The sequence below is a fragment of the Lampetra fluviatilis genome, chromosome 30 (genome assembly GCF_964198595.1).
Source record: "Lampetra fluviatilis chromosome 30, kcLamFluv1.1, whole genome shotgun sequence".
NCBI lineage: Eukaryota > Metazoa > Chordata > Hyperoartia > Petromyzontiformes > Petromyzontidae > Lampetra > Lampetra fluviatilis.
Genome location: NC_136304.1, coordinates 12,735,938 through 12,751,845, shown reverse-complemented (window position 1 = coordinate 12,751,845; position 15,908 = coordinate 12,735,938). Strand labels below are relative to the sequence as shown.

The 15,908-nt window shown below is 49.0% G+C and overlaps 1 protein-coding gene across 9 annotated transcripts in view; it reads left to right on the top strand.

The window, feature by feature from the left end:
* The first annotated feature begins 1,360 nt into the window (after positions 1–1,360).
* Positions 1,361–15,908, top strand: part of SCAI (suppressor of cancer cell invasion) — a 52,718-nt gene continuing 38,170 nt past the window's right edge. For 3 of the 9 annotated variants that reach the window (XR_013639474.1, XR_013639475.1, XM_078870653.1), the window contains exons 1-5: positions 5,130–5,288; positions 7,352–7,488; positions 8,925–9,020; positions 10,701–10,787; positions 12,104–12,202. Coding sequence is in view for 6 of the 9 variants with exons in the window: in XM_078870653.1 (XP_078726779.1) it covers positions 7,358–7,488; positions 8,925–9,020; positions 10,701–10,787; positions 12,104–12,202 (413 nt within the window). In the remaining 3 variants the exon portion in view is untranslated. Of the gene's footprint in view, positions 1,397–5,125; positions 5,289–7,351; positions 7,489–8,924; positions 9,021–10,700; positions 10,788–12,103; positions 12,203–15,908 lie in introns of those variants that run through there. The other 6 variants (XM_078870652.1, XM_078870654.1, XR_013639473.1 and 3 more) reach the window with 4 other exon arrangements.

The window sequence follows — 15,908 nt, the reverse complement described above, 5'->3', positions numbered from 1 at the left end:
TGACGTTTTTGGTTAGGGGGCGTCCATAAATGACGTCACGCACCTAGGGGGGGGGTCCGACATTTGTGACGATGTGTGACGAGGGGGGGGGGGTGAGAAATGTGACGTCACATCAAAATGCGCAACTTTAAATAAATATCAACACGTTCTACTTAATTATATAGACTTTTAATAAATGTTTTCTCCTATAACATCCGAGTGCAGTGGCACATTAAATACGCACTACAATGACAATAGTTTAAAGCGATTTGAAGCATGTTTTATTTTTTGGGGGGAGGAAGCAGAGCTTTGTAACGTCATATTTGAGGGGGGGGGGGGGGGTCTGACGTTTTGTGACGCCGTGTGACGATGGGGGGGGGGGGTCAAAAATCGTCCAAAATCGCGTGACGTCATTTATGGACGGCCCCTTAGGAAACGTCATGATCTGATCAAATTTGCATGATTTAGAACCCTCCACCACCCGACACAGCAAACCAAATTAAATCGCTTGCTATCGCAGGAATACATTTGGTGTTTGACAACTGTTCTTCAACTCACCGGGGGAGTGAGCCGTAAAGCGACGAATCATCGCGTGTGAAGCTGACTGACTACAGGGGGACGGTTGTCACGTGTTGTGATATTACGTCACGCAGAGCTCTTGTGACGATAGCCCTGACACGCATGGAACAGAGGGCCCTGCCAATTCACTACCAGAATCTTTATTTCGACTGCAGGAGGAATCCGATGGGCTATGAAGCTCTCTTTCACAGATATCCAGCATTGGCGGATGAGCAAGTTACAATAGCAAACAGTACAAAAAACACATAGGAGTGCAAAATAGAGATAATGGTAAGCAAGTCACTAAATATAAATAAGAAATTAATTATACTGGTAGGAACGAAGTGAACCAGCCTACAATCGATTATATCGTCCGTCCATCCGTCCGTGTAGCAACATCGCCCCCTACTGCAAACACTTGGCATGACCCTACAAAAACCTTTAGACTCAGTGACGCTTTCCTGGCTAAACAAGTGTAATAATACATTATGTTTATATTCTTTGGTTATTCGTTCCTACCAGCCCACCCCGCAGGGTCCTGTTATAAGTCCGATTTATCAATATAGTGCAAGGCAGAAAAAGCAACACAGCCCCAGACAACACCAAGATAACACACAGTAGTCCCTCAGTACAATACTGTAGACGCATCTTTCCCACAATACCAGCCCTCTACACAAAAACAATTAAAGTATATTTTTGTACACATCCCATTGTCCGGTTTCGACATGCGTTGACTCATCAGCAGTTTGGTATTTTCCTGATTTTCGAATCGCGCTTTGCATTGTTCAGCGTGGCTTGTCGTAGTCGGCTCGCGCGTGACGTCACTCGCTGACGTTAAGCCTGGAGCTGTGCAGCGCGGGTGAGCGGTCGTGGATGCTGGAGCGCGTGTGCGTGTCGGGGTGTGTGCGTGTCGGGGTGTGTGCGTGTCGGGGTGTGTGCGTGTCGGGGTGTGTGCGTGTCGGGGTGTGTGCGTGTCGGGGTGTGTGCGTGTCGGGGTGTGTGCGTGTCGGGGTGTGTGCGTGTCGGGGTGTGTGCGTGTCGGGGTGTGTGCGTGTCGGGGTGTGTGCGTGTCGGGGTGTGTGCGTGTCGGGGTGTGTGCGTGTCGGGGTGTGTGCGTGTCGGGGTGTGTGCGTGTCGGGGTGTGTGCGTGTCGGGGTGTGTGCGTGTCGGGGTGTGTGCGTGTCGGGGTGTGTGCGTGTCGGGGTGTGTGCGTGTCGGGGTGTGTGCGTGTCGGGGTGTGTGCGTGTCGGGGTGTGTGCGTGTCGGGGTGTGTGCGTGTCGGGGTGTGTGCGTGTCGGGGTGTGTGCGTGTCGGGGTGTGTGCGTGTCGGGGTGTGTGCGTGTCGGGGTGTGTGCGTGTCGGGGTGTGTGCGTGTCGGGGTGTGTGCGTGTCGGGGTGTGTGCGTGTCGGGGTGTGTGCGTGTCGGGGTGTGTGCGTGTCGGGGTGTGTGTGTGCGTGTGTGTGGTGTCGGGGTGTGTACGTGTGTGTCGGAGTGTGTACGTGTGTGTCGGGGTGTGTACGTGCGTGTGCGTGTGTCGGGGTGTGTACGTGCGTGTGCGTGTGTCGGGGTGTGTACGTGCGTGTGCGTGTCCGGGGTGTGTACGTGTGTGTGCGCGTCGGGGTGTGTACGTATGTACGTGTGTGTGCGTGTCGGGGGGTGTACGTGTGTGTGCGTGTCGGGGTGTGTACGTGCGTGTGTGTCTGTCGAGGTGTGTACGTGCGTGTGTGTCTGTCGAGGTGTGTACGTGCGTGTGTGTGTGCGCGTATCGGGGTGTGTACGTGCGTGTGTGTGTGTCGAGGTGTGTACGTGCGTGTGTGTGTGCGTGTCGGGGTGTGTACGTGCGTGTGTGTGCAAGTGTGTGTACAGACGCGTGTGTGTGTGTGCTTGTCGGGGTGTGTACGTGCGTGTGTGTGCAAGTGTGTGTGCAGACGCGTGTGTGTACGTGCAGGCGTGTGTTTGTGCGTGTAAGGGGTGTGTGCGTGCGTGTGTGTGCAAGTGTGCGTGCAGACGCGTGTGTGTGCAGACGCATGTGACGGGGTGTGTCCGTGCATGTCCGTGTCTGAGCGTGCAGGCGCGTGTGTACGTGTGTGTACGTGTAAGGGAGGTGCGTGTGTTTACGTAGGTGTAGGTGTGCGTGTAGACGCGTGTTCGTGCAGGCGCGTGTGGTTAGGTGCAGGGGTGTGTACGGGCAGGGGCGTGTCTGTGTGTGCATGTGTGTACGTGCGGGGTTGTGTACGTGCATGTGCGTGTGTGTACGTGCGGGGTTGTGTACGTGCATGTGCGTGTTTGTGCGTACAGGGGTGTGTACAGTGAAGGAAACAACTATTTTATCCCCTGCTGATTTTGTACGTTTGCCCACTGACAAAGAAATGATCAGTCTATAATTTTATTGGTAGGTTTATTTCAACAGTGAGAGACAGAATAACAACAAAAAAATCCAGAAAAAGCATGTCAAAAATTGTATAAATTGATTTGCATTTTAATGAGGGAAATAAGTATTTGACCCCTCTGCAAAACATGACTTAGTACTTGGTGGCAAAACCCTTGTTGCCAATCACAGAGGTCAGACGTTTCTTGTAGTTGGCCACCAGGTTTGCACACATCTCAGGAGGGATTTTGTCCCACTCCTCTTTGCAGATCTTCTCTAAGTCATTAAGGTTTCGAGGCTGACGTTTGGCAACTCGAACCTTTAGCTCCCTCCACAGATTTTCTATAGGATTAAGGTCTGGAGACTGGCTAGGACACTCCAGGACCTGAATGTTCTTCTTCTTGAGCCACTCCTTTGTTGCCTTGGCCGTGTGTGTTGGGTCATTGTTATGCTGGAATACCCATCCACGACCCATTTTCAATGCCCTGGCTGAGGGAAGGAAGTTCTCACCCAAGATTTGACGGTACATGGCCCCGTCCATCGTCCCTTTGATGCGGTGAAGTTGTCCTGTCCCCTTAGCAGAAAAACACCCCCAGAGCATAATGTTTCCACCTCCATGTTTGACGGTGGGGATGGTGTTTTTGGGGTCATAGGCAGCATTCCTCCTCTAAACACGGCGAGTTGAGTTGATGCCAAAGAGCTCCATTTTGGTCTCATCTGACCACAACACTTTCATCCAGTTGTCCTCTGAATCATTCAGATTTTCATTGGCAAACTTCAAAAGGGCATGTATATGTGCTTTCTTGAGCAGGGGGACCTTGCGGGCGCTGCAGGATTTCAGTCCTTCACGGCGTAGTGTGTTACCAACTGTTTTCTTGGTGACTATGGTCCCAGCTGCCTTGAGATCATTGACAAGATCCTCCCGTGTAGTTCTGGGCTGATTCCTCACCGTTCTCATGATCATTTTAACTCCACGAGGTGAGATCTTGCATGGAGCCCCAGGTCGAGGGAGATTGACAGTTCTTTTGTGTTTCTTCCATTTGCGAAAAATCGCACCAACTGTTGTCACCTTCTCACAAAGCTGCTTGGCAATGGTCTTGTAGCCCATTCCAGCCTTGTGTAGGTCTACAATCTTGTCCCTGACATCCTTTGAGAGCTCTTTGGTTTTGGCCATGGTGGAGAGTTTGGAATCTGATTGATTGATTGCTTCTGTGAACAGGTGTCTTTTATACAGGTAACAAGCTGAGATTAGGAGCACTCCCTTTAAGAGTGTGCTCCTAATCTCAGCTCGTTACCTGTATAAAAGACACCTGGGATCCAGAAATCGTTCTGATTAAGAGGGGGTCAAATACTTATTTCCCTCATTAAAATGCAAATCAATTTATTACATTTTTGACATGCTTTTTCTGGATTTTGTTGTTGTTATTCTGTCTCTCACTGTTCAAATAAACCTATCATTAAAATTATAGACTGATCATTTTTTCGTCAGTGGGCAAACGTACAAAATCAGCAGGGGATCAAATACTTTTTTCCCTCACTGTACATGCAGGTGCGTGTCTGTGTGTGCAGGCGCGTGTGTGTACCTTCAGGGGTGTGTCGTGCAGGTGTATGCATGTAGGCTCGTGTGCATGTGAATATCTGTTACGAAAAAAAAAAGAATAATCAAATAAAATAAATATTAAGATTTTTCCACTGATCTGTGTTATAAATGTCATTTCTGTACGATTCCAATCATTTTTATAGTCAAAATCGCCGAATTTGCGGAGCTCTGCTGAAAATACTGGAAGCGACGAGTGGTGAGGCAGCGACGAGCTCAGCCTCCCCTCTGATTGCGAAACCCCTCAGTAACTGGATGGAGCGTGGGCAATAAGCGCGTGCCTGTTACTATCTCAGTATGTCACCAATGTAATGTTTGTAGACCCCTTCATTTAACGTCCTCGCCTTCCATACTCCAGGTAACTTATTTCACATGTGTGTATAAATATATTTTGGCTCGCTGGTCTCGTCATGAAACTGCAATGAAAAAGCACCAGGGGAGGCAGCTATCACATCTGCCTCACTGAGGGGGATGTGTCTAACACGCCCCCCTCAGTGAGGCCACGCCCCCCTCAGTGTGTGAATCTGGCTCTGACACTAGCCAGTGCCTCCCCAGCCATTGACCTGACCGCACGTCACTGGTATGTGCAGGGGTGTGAAGGTGTGTGCGGGTGAAGACGCATGTTTGTGTGTGCAGGCGCGCGTGTGTGTACGTGAAGGTGCGTGTATGTGCAGGTGTGTGTGCCTGCAGGTGTGTGTAAGTGCAACATCGCCACTGGGGAGACAAGGGCGGTCGGGCGCGGTGCTTGTCACTCACCCCCTCGTGTGCCGTGCCGGCCTTCATAGGTGCTTGCTTACAGCACTTGACCCTGAAGTCTGTGAAGGCTTTAGGGGGGACTTTGCTCTTTTGTGTGTATGTGCAGGTGTGTGTGCGTTCAGGTGGGTGTGCAGCCTCAAATGAGTACCTAGTGCAGTGTGTTAACATCGCTACTGGGGAGACAAAAGTGGCCAGGTGTAGTGCTAACCGCACTTGCCCCAAACATCTGTTCAAACTATACGGAGGATCTTTGTGTGCAGATGCGTGTGTGTAGGCGTGTATGTGCACGTGTAAGCACAACGTGTGTTTGCATGTGTGGGACGTGTCTTGTTCCTGCACGTGTGCCTGTGTGTGCACTTGTGTACGTGTGTGCGCGTTGACGTTCAGGCCCGTGTCTGTATGTATGATGAATGTATTTTGCACCGTACGTAGCCTAATCGGAGGCGCGTGTCGTCGTGTTCCTCCACGCACCACAAGTCGCTGCTGTGCGCGACAGAGAGACGTGGGTGTCCCGGGGAAAGGGAGGAATAATTAATGCATTCATGTTCATAAATACATAGAGACTGACAAAGGGATGAGGTCATCGAAGAATATCTTAAGGCTGGACTTGGGCAGGGAGTCGACAAGCACTGACTGCAGGGGGGTTCAGAGAATGAAAGCAGCACAAATGAAAAAGTACCCGTGCTGGATTATGTGATTCATGCATTGTGTGTGTCATTTACAATACATGTATGTGCGTATGTCAGACGGTTAGGTGCATGAGTGTATTATGTGTTCATTCGTTGCTGCACGTGTCCATGAATAATTCTAGTGTTGATGCATAGCATCATGTGGTGAGGTGCACATGTGTTCGTGTGTGTTTGTCATCCTAATGCACGTGGTCTGGTTTGTGTGCTGTACGGATGTCGTGTGAACCCTAATTACCTGCCCATTCGTTCAAAAGTAAATCTGTTGATGCGTTCATGCCTGTGTGAATACGTTAGTGAACATGTGTTGGCGAAACAGGCACGTGTGCGGGCACACGTGAACATGCAAAAATTATGCTTTGTATGATATCACACCATCATAATCTCCACTTATCCTGGAAAGGAATCGGTGCTTTTACCTCTGATTTAGCACTGAGATATCTGATCACTCAAGTAATCGATTACTCTACTGATTTTATCAGTTCGATAACTCAAATGATCGCATAAGTTGGAGAAAAAAGTTGCATTCTTGTTCCCAAATGCGCCGCTGGACGGGAGGTGATGGGTTGTGGCCTTATATCATCGGCATCATCAGCCATGTCATGCTCGCTGTGGCCTATAAGGAGTTTCCCACCATCAGGGGGGAGGCAGGATTGTTGGGCAGCCAACATTTATTTATAAAGGGGCTAGAGTAATTGATTACAAAGGAGTATTCAGTGATGTTTATGTGGTTCCCACATTTTATTTTTCTGCATTGCAAATGTTTTGGAAACTCATTAAGCAGAAAGCTATAGCAACTACCCCTAAACGCAATGATGTGGGTTTTTTGTTGTGTAGGTGATGGCGGAGGAGCTGCTGTTATTTCACAACACTGCACATTTGCCATTTACCTGTGCGAAATGTACAGTTGAAAGCTTTTTTTGCGTGACTTTTCTTGTTGTGCATATCACAATTAATGATTTTCACATTCTTGCCACATACACGTGATTTTTACAATTGTATCGTTATTTTGTTTTGCACCCATTAAATCTCCCTTGCTCACGAGACATTTGTCTCAATGGGCTATAAATATAGTTCACATATATCTGTGTATTTGTATTAACTTTACTTATTAATATATTTCACCTGGTTGATCTCTCGAGATGGAACGCGTTATTTTCTAGGGTGTCCAGTGTTGTCAGTTGACACACACATAGCAAGCACACGATGGCATATCCATTTGTATACATAATACAAGCAATGAAAGGCACACCTATTTATTTATTTAAGACTATTTTTTTAAAATAGAAGGCTCTGCAGGCTGTGTTAAGTTTGTTGCCATATGCTGTTGCGTGCTAAAGCGATTTGAGGTGAGTATACGGTGTGAATGCTGAGGGAGTTGATTGCTCACGGTGTGTGTGCTCTAGGGCAGGATGAGCGCAATGGTGAGTGGGCAGGGTACGGGGATCGAGACAGCAGAGCCCATGGCAGGTGACGAGAGGCGTGCCGTCTCCGAATTTACGTACCTCCTTGACAAGTCACGGCAGCTCTTCAACGGCCTACGGTATGCGCTCGTGTGTGGCGCACATTTCCATGTCGGCACACTAGGCAGGCGTGCGCGTAACGATTCACCACTATAGCAGTTAGGGTTAGGCAAATGGACGACATCCACTGGTTGATGCTGTCGATACACAAGACCAGGTGTGGAAGCTGTGTGATGCACGATGGAAGCTTCATTGTGAGAGTAGAGCCGCGTGTCATCAGCATAGGAACGCACACCGAGACCATGATGACGAGCCAATGACATCGGCAACCTTGAGGAAGAACAATAGTTCCAGCACACTGCCTTGCGCCATGCCGCCACCTGCACCGTTGATTTAGTCGACTGCTGTCCGAAAGCAGAGTTTGTATTCGTCACTATGAATTACTTGATCCATGGCAGCGTGGATCCGTGGATGCAGAAAGCTTTTTGAAGACGGTCGATGAGGATGCTGTGGTTGACTATGTCAAAAGTAGCCGACAGATCAAGTAAAGTGAGGAGTGTTACATTGCAATGGTCAGATGCCAGGAGAGCGCCTGAGATGACCATGAGAACTGAAGTCTCTGTTGAGTGGTACCACCTGTAAGCTGACTGAAGCCTTTAAATAAAGGCCATGTTGCTCCAAGAAGGTGACAGACCACTCTCTGGACACCCTTTGACATGAAGGTTAGGTTGCAGATTGGTCTGTAGTTCTCGACATCAGAAGAGTCGGCATTGGCCTCCTTTGGCCATGGTGTGGCGTGTTACTGACTCTGCAATGATGTGATAAATTGCACGTATTTGTTATGATTGGCTGGAGTTTCAGAAATGTCCCCCTTGTTATAAATGAATAACAGCAGCTCCAGAAAAAATGCCTTTAGCACATTTGTTGACAGCGAATCAAGGGCACAGGACGTTTTCAGAGCAAAATACGTCAAATGTAAGGAGCTTGAAAATCAAGCAGCAGACAAAGCATTATGTGTACACATCGAAGCATGAAGACTGCAGCTCTGTATCCACAAATTATTAATACAAGTCTAACAAGAAGATTTTTAATCAGCTGAATGTAGAGAGTAACAGAAAAGAGGACTGACTCAAGAACTCATCTGTTGGTGGCGCTGCGTCATTGCTGTAAATTTCACATTATCGTAGGGCTCAGACTACCCATGGGATAACCACTGTTGATTTCCTGCAAAATGGTACCCATGTTTTTAGCCCCAGAGGACTGATGGACCGTGTCGATCCCCCACTTGGATGTGAACTCATCATGTTTCACTTGTAAATGGAGTGCCCTGCCACAGAGCCACCCAGCCATATGATCCTGAAATAACCCTGGAATCATGTAGTGTTATGTGGTGTATGCTTCTACTAGTATTGTTTTTGTGTTTCTGCCCAATTGTAAATAATTTGACTGCAGGGGTTTGTTTTGTGACATTTTTTTTTTATATTGGCAATGTTTCCATTCTGGCTTCACTCTGCAGGGACCTGCCGCAGTATGGACAAAACCACTGGCAACCTCACTTCACGCGCACCTTCGATGTGTACACACGCCTATGGAAACACCAGCAGCAGAACCGGTGCGTCAGCTGCAGTGTCCTAAGTAAAGACACGTGCAATTATATGAGCGCCGCTTGCGTACCTGTGAATATGCTCGTGTTGGCCAAATTTAATGGTGTTGCTGTGTTTGTGCAGACAGTAAGTGGCTGAATATCTCCGTGGTTAGCGAGCTCACCTCTAAAGCCAATGTGCACAGAGTCAATAAATTGATTCCTGAGTTTGACCATTACTTTTTATTACTTTTTGGGCAATGGCGCATCTTGTGAATGTTCTAATGTTAGCCAAAATGTTCATATTGGCAATTATATATTCACATTTGAATCAGGGCCATTTCCCTAAACGTCGCCTGTGCACAGCAGTGCTTTCACACGCACCCTTACTGCGAGTGTGTGTGCGTGTCACCAGCAAATGTATTTAAATTCAAATATTAAAGTGTCAAAATAGAATTTGGGCATCGGTCATCTTCACTTGTGGTCCAGAGCCAGTGATGGAAATTATACATTCCCATGGTGAGGCCGAGTCCCTCCATAGGACAACCCCTGTTAACTTCCATCAAAGTGTTGCTCATTTCTATCAGCGATGATGGACTAAGTAAACCTCCCGCCAGGATTTGATACCGTACCCTTCTGAATATGAACTTATGGCTTTGCCAACAGTGTTACCAGATTGGATGTATATGCTATTAATATACCGTGTATATACAGTAGAGTAGTCCCACATTTTTCACGAACTTGCTATCCTTTATTTTTGCTGTCCACGAATCGCATCTGCAACTATACACTTGCATCTGGAGAGAGAGAGAAAGAAAGTAATGAGAAAAAGTGATGAGAGAGAATGTGATGTCAGAAATTAATGAGATAAAGTTATGAGATCAGGTAAGTTCATTTATATACTATTATTTTATACTTGAATATACATTTTTATTTACTTTATGTTTATTATCACCAATTTTTATTGTGTATGTGATCATAATTTGTGTGTGGATTTAAAAGCTTATTTACATATTTATGTTAGGTAATGCATTTAAATGTTTTTGTAGGCCAATATAATTTTCCATGAAATTTGCTATTCAAGAACATCCCGGAACATATCCCTCACGAATAACGAAATAATACTGGATATTTTTAAAATATATATATACACATATATATACACAGCATTGTATAGAATGCTCGACTCACATTTGGATAACTGCAGGGTAAAATTTCGTTTGGGGTAAACTGATCCCATTTGTGGCCAGGTGAGAGCCCATACACAACCGGCATCAGTGGTTGTAGTGTGGACAGCCTGTCCACTGTCATAGGAATATGAACTTTCTGCCAGCGGCTCAGGGTCACTGTGCTTCTGTGAGTTGTGCGTTGCTTTGGATTGACGTAATGTCGTGCCTATGCGTATTTATGTGTGTGGGCATGTATGGGGAGCGGTAGGTTCATGGTTAGCACGCTGCACTATGAATCCGGCAACACGAGTTAGATTCCCGCTCACGTTTAACACCAGTAATGATTATTTTAACTGGTCCTGGGGCTCCCCTAGGTGGACTCGGCCTCAAATGAGTCCCTGGTAAAATGTACTGGCTACCCACTTCCCCATGTGCCATTCCGACCTTCATAGGTGCTCACTAAGAGCACTTGCTCCAATTGTCTGCGAAGGCTATGACTGTGCATGCATGTATGTTTACCTGTCCGCATGTGTGTGTGCAGACAGTTGTTGGATGCACGGTTTGGCCTGAAGCGATGGCAGATTGGGGAGATTGCTTCCAAGATCGGGCAGCTCTACTATCACTACTAGTAACCATGCTGCACCGCACTGCTCACTTTATGACCATTTAACTTGGCGCTTAGTAGCATTTTTCTCAAATGTGACGGTGAAACGTTTTTACGGTATTTATCTGTCAAGGGCATTTTTAGGTTTGGCATCTGAAAAACTCACTTGTTAGCTATCGTAAAACTCCTCTTCTTCACCATGATGCTTGGGGAAAGGATCACAGTCAACAGAATGCATTGAGGTGACCAAATAGGATCTTAACTACATTCTATTAAATGCCAGTTAAGTTTCCGTAGACTCAAATAAGCTCAGGGGTTATGCCCATCTCCCACGGTGTTCCTAAGCCAGTGGTGGACATTCCACAGTGTTAAAACATGAACCAGCCACCTTGTAGGGCAGCCACTGATTCATGATAAATTAGTTTTTTTAACCCCTATCCACCCGACCCAGCAAATTAATCAACTTGTCACGTGATGAACAAACCTGGCAATGTTTTAATGCTTCAGCACACAAGTATGTTGGAGAGCGATCTCACAACATTTAACAATTCTCCCCAACAACACGCCAGTGGTGCTGAAGCAGGCATACATTGGCACGATTGTTCATCACGTAACAACTTTATTAACTGGCTGTGTCGGGTAGAGGAGGGTGTACGACACACACGGTTTGCTCATGTGGCGATTTGACCCAATTGTCAATATTAAATCATAATATTGCTCGCAAAGCCTATGGGTAAAATTTAGGGCAGCCACTGTTTACTCCCCACAAATTGGTGCTCATTTTAGTGACCCATGACAGGAATTTGAATGTGAAACTGTTTTATGATAATGAGTCAAATGCATTACCACCATGCCACTCAGCAGAATCATTAATACTCATATTGCATTAATAATAACAACACAGAAATTGTTATTGTTGGTGACTGCGTTAGCATTGCCGCATCAGTCTCGAAGGCCATGGTTTCATGTGAGACGTTCTTGTAGCGAGTATTTGTTGTTCCCAGTCAAATTCTTTGCTTGGGGTAAGCCACTCTTCACTTAGCATTGACTGTAGCCTAGTGGTTGTAGCGAGAGAGGCCTCTTGACATGACACCAGCATTATTTCTGTGTTGTCTTACTGTTGGGTTTTCATTATTGCAACCTTTCGGAGCTTTGGAAAATTTTGGATATTACATAATGACTCTTACTTGTACATAAATTTAGTGTAATTTTTGATAAACCATACACCAGATAAAACCAAACGTATTTCAGTGAGCTCCTAGCTGAGTTTTTGATCCTGCCTTGAGCGGTGTTGTGATGCAGTGCGGCGTGTATTTTAGTGGTGCCCGCTCTGCCTGCAGCCTGCGAACGTCTGAGACCGGGTACCTGAACGAGGCCTTCTCCTTCTACTCGGCGATCAGACAGCGCGGTTACTACAACAGCGCTGACACAGACACACGGTGAGGGCTGACGGGGGCCTGGGGCTGTGCCCGTGTCTCAGCTTGTCTGTCTCCACCTCTGTATATGTGCGTATGTCTGCATCTCCGCCGGTTGATTACTCATGTTTGCTTTGGCCGGTTTGTCCCCCAACCCTGGAAGCACCTAACCGTTCAGATAGCTACAGGTTTCGTGCTGCTTCGAAGCGAATCATCAAATAATACATTGTTTAAATGCATGCCTATTCAGGTCACCATACATAAATTAGCTGTTCGCAGATGTAATGTAGTAACTCCACGGGAGACGACTTCACGGGTAACACACTCTTTATTTTATCAAACTTGGTTACAGGTGACTAACACCTACTTTGTATCTCGGGTGACAAACACCCACTTAGCTACTTGGCGACTAACGCCCACTGAGCTACTCGGATGACCAACATCCACTTAGTACTCGGGTGACAAACACCCACTTAGCTACTTGGCGACTAACGCCCACTGAGTTACTCGGATGACCAACATCCACTTAGTACTCGGGTGACAAACACCCACTTAGCTACTTGGCGACTAACGCCCACTGAGCTACTCGGATGACCAACATCCTCTTAGCTACTTGGCGACTAACGCCACTGAGCTACTCGGATGACCAACATCCACTTAGTACTCGGGTGACAAACACCCACTTAGCTACTTGGCGACTAACGCCCACTGAGCTACTCGGATGACCAACATCCACTTAGCTACTCGGCGACTAACGCCACTGAGCTACTCGGATGACCAACATCCACTTAGCTACTCGGCGACTAACGCCACTGAGCTACTCGGCTTCACTAGGTCTTCAGCTCCGTCTTCGGGTCTTCAACTGGGTAACTCTCCCCGAGTGCTCTCGCGCGTCCCCCTTTATACCCCACCTGCGGACGTCGCTGCGAGCACCCACTTATTCGACCAATCGCCGGGCGCTGGCTACGATCCTCTTTTCCCACATCTCATCGTGCCTCACCACTCACTCCGCGCCGCCTCGTCATCTGTCACTCCCGGCGCGCGCGTCCACACCACGCCCACAACGCGTGCCCAACCCCGCACCCCGCGCCGCCCCGTGATCCATCACTGTCACAGTCGGCGCACGTCAATACCACCACTACATCACCCCCTACCACATAGCTCGCAGCCGCCCCGGCTGCTACAAAAATATACAAACCCTCCCTGTGTGCCCCGTAACACAACACAACAACAAGAACAACAACTAAGCTAACAACACAACACGACGCGAACACCACCATCCGCAACCCTCAACCAATGCCACCGCGACAATAGAACAATATATACAAACCGGCGAGTGACAATAGCAATGTGTATACAAAAAAAATAAATGGAAAAATTTTTTTTTTCTTTCAACTCGTGCAGTGTCCCCTTTTCTTCCGAGCGTCCCTACAACGGGACATTACCCCGGCAGAGGGGAACACCGGGCGAGCTCGGTGTAGAGCACAAAAAAACCGTCCTCATGAAAATTGTTGAGACCTAGCCCGAGTCCGCCTTGCCGGTCCGTCGTACGGCACCAGACGCGGTTGAACGTCCGGTGGTGCCGGCGGTTCAGGAAGACATCGGCCAGGCATCGAGGACTCGTGCGTGCCCCGGGGTTCAGGCTCTCGACGGTCAGCAGCCGTCAAGCCCGAGGCACCTGGGGGTGGGTCAGGTGGAGACACGTGAGGATCAGCCTGCGACACCTCCCTCCCCGAGTCGACGGTCACATCACACGCCCGGTCGTCACGGCACAGAACGGGGTCACACGGTGCCGCATAGGGCTTCAGTCGGGAGGGGTGCACATACCAACGGCGTTTCCCCCATTTAATCTGTATACTCTGGGGCCGTGCAACCCGCACAATTTCCACCGGTCCCCTCCAAGGTCTCAACAACTTGGGGGACGTAGCCAACGGTGCATGTGGACAATGCAGCCAGGCCTTATCGCCTGGTTTCCAATCATGCGTATGCACCCTCCGCTCATGCAATTTCTCGTTTGCAATTTGCCGCGACCGCGAATTCAACCTTGCCCCCTCCCGCGCTTCAGTCAATTTGGCGATATTAAATTTGATGTGGTCTGCCAATTTAGATTTTGCACGTGGCTGGGAAATCCCCAGTTGGACGTCCATGGCCGGATCGGCCTCCCGCCCATACATAAGAAAAAATGGGGAAAACCCTGTCGCCGCATGAGGGGCCATTCGATAGGCCGCGAGTACCCCCGGCACCTGTAAGTCCCAATCAACCTGATCGTCGCAGACCTGTTGGCACAACATAGACGTAATCGTTCTGTTCAGACGCTCAACCATCCCGTCAGTCTGCGGGTGGTAGGGGGAAGTACGCACTTTCTTTGTACCCAACAGGTCGCACACCTCGCGCAACAAAACGCTCGAAAAATTCTTCCCTTGATCCGTCAGCAAGCGTTCGGGGGCGCCCTTGTCCAACACATAACCCTGGACAAAGGCGTCCGCCACCGCCGCAGCCGACTGGTTGGCGAGCGGCCATGCCATAGGCCATCGGGTGAAGTATTCCACGCCAACCAGCAGGAACCTATTTCCCCTTGGTGTAACCGGAAAGGGCCCCAAGATGTCCAACGCTACCAATTCGTTTATACGCGAAACCTGAATGGATTGCAGCGGTGGATTAGCTGCCAATGGTGGCGGTTTCCTTTTGGCGCACCCTACGCATCCCTTAAGAATATTCGCCACGTCGTTACCCATCCCCGGCCAATAATAGTCTCGCTGGATTAGGGCGAGCGTTTTGTGAAAACCCAGATGCATGAGCCGTTCATGAGCTGCCAGAACAACCCTACCCCGCATAGCAACAGGCACAACGAGCACGTGACGCCGGGACATGTTGTCCCACCTCATCAACAGGCCCTGTCTGCACACCCAGGACCCGACCCGCGCCTCCCCTTGTTCGGGAGCGCCAACTTTCCGACGCAGCGTAAGTAGGGAGCTGTCGGACATCTGGAGGCGGCCCCACTCAATGAGGGGCAACGACAACAGCGAATCCCTCCCCGTGGGGGCGTCCTCTCCCGGGGTGTCAGTGGCGGCGAGCGCAACTCCCGGGGTGCCGGCGACCGGGGGTTTGCACCGCGCTGATCCCAACAAACATGTGCAGTCCGTGCACGGCGGCAACCGCGACAAGGCGTCCGCGTTTGAGTGCCGCAACCCCTTGCGGTAAATCGTCGTGAATTGGTAGTCTTGAAGGACCTCCAACCATCGGGACAATTGGCCCGATGGCTGCGCCACGCGCATAGCGTATTGTAGAGCCGCATGGTCCGTCCGGACCGTAAAATGACGGCCGTAAAGATACGGCCTGAATTGCTGTGTAAAAAACACAATGGCTAACAATTCACGACGAGTTACGCAATAGCGTTGTTCTGCGGGGGAAAGAACCCTACTACCGTAGGCGACCACCCGTTCAACCCCCCCGACCAACTGTGAGAGCACCCCCCCGATACCCGTATTGCTGGCGTCCGTGTCAAGCAAAAACGGTTGTGTGAAATCGGGGTAACACAAGGGGGGAGCCTGCACCAAAGCGTCACGGAGGGAGCAGAACGCATCCTCCTCCTCTGCCCCCCAGTGAAACCTCACACCCTTAGCCGTCAAAGCGTGCAGGGGCTTGGCTATGGTGGCAAATTGCTTGACAAAACGACGGTAATAGGAGGCAAAACCAATGAAACTACGAACCTCCGTGACCGAGGTTGGCG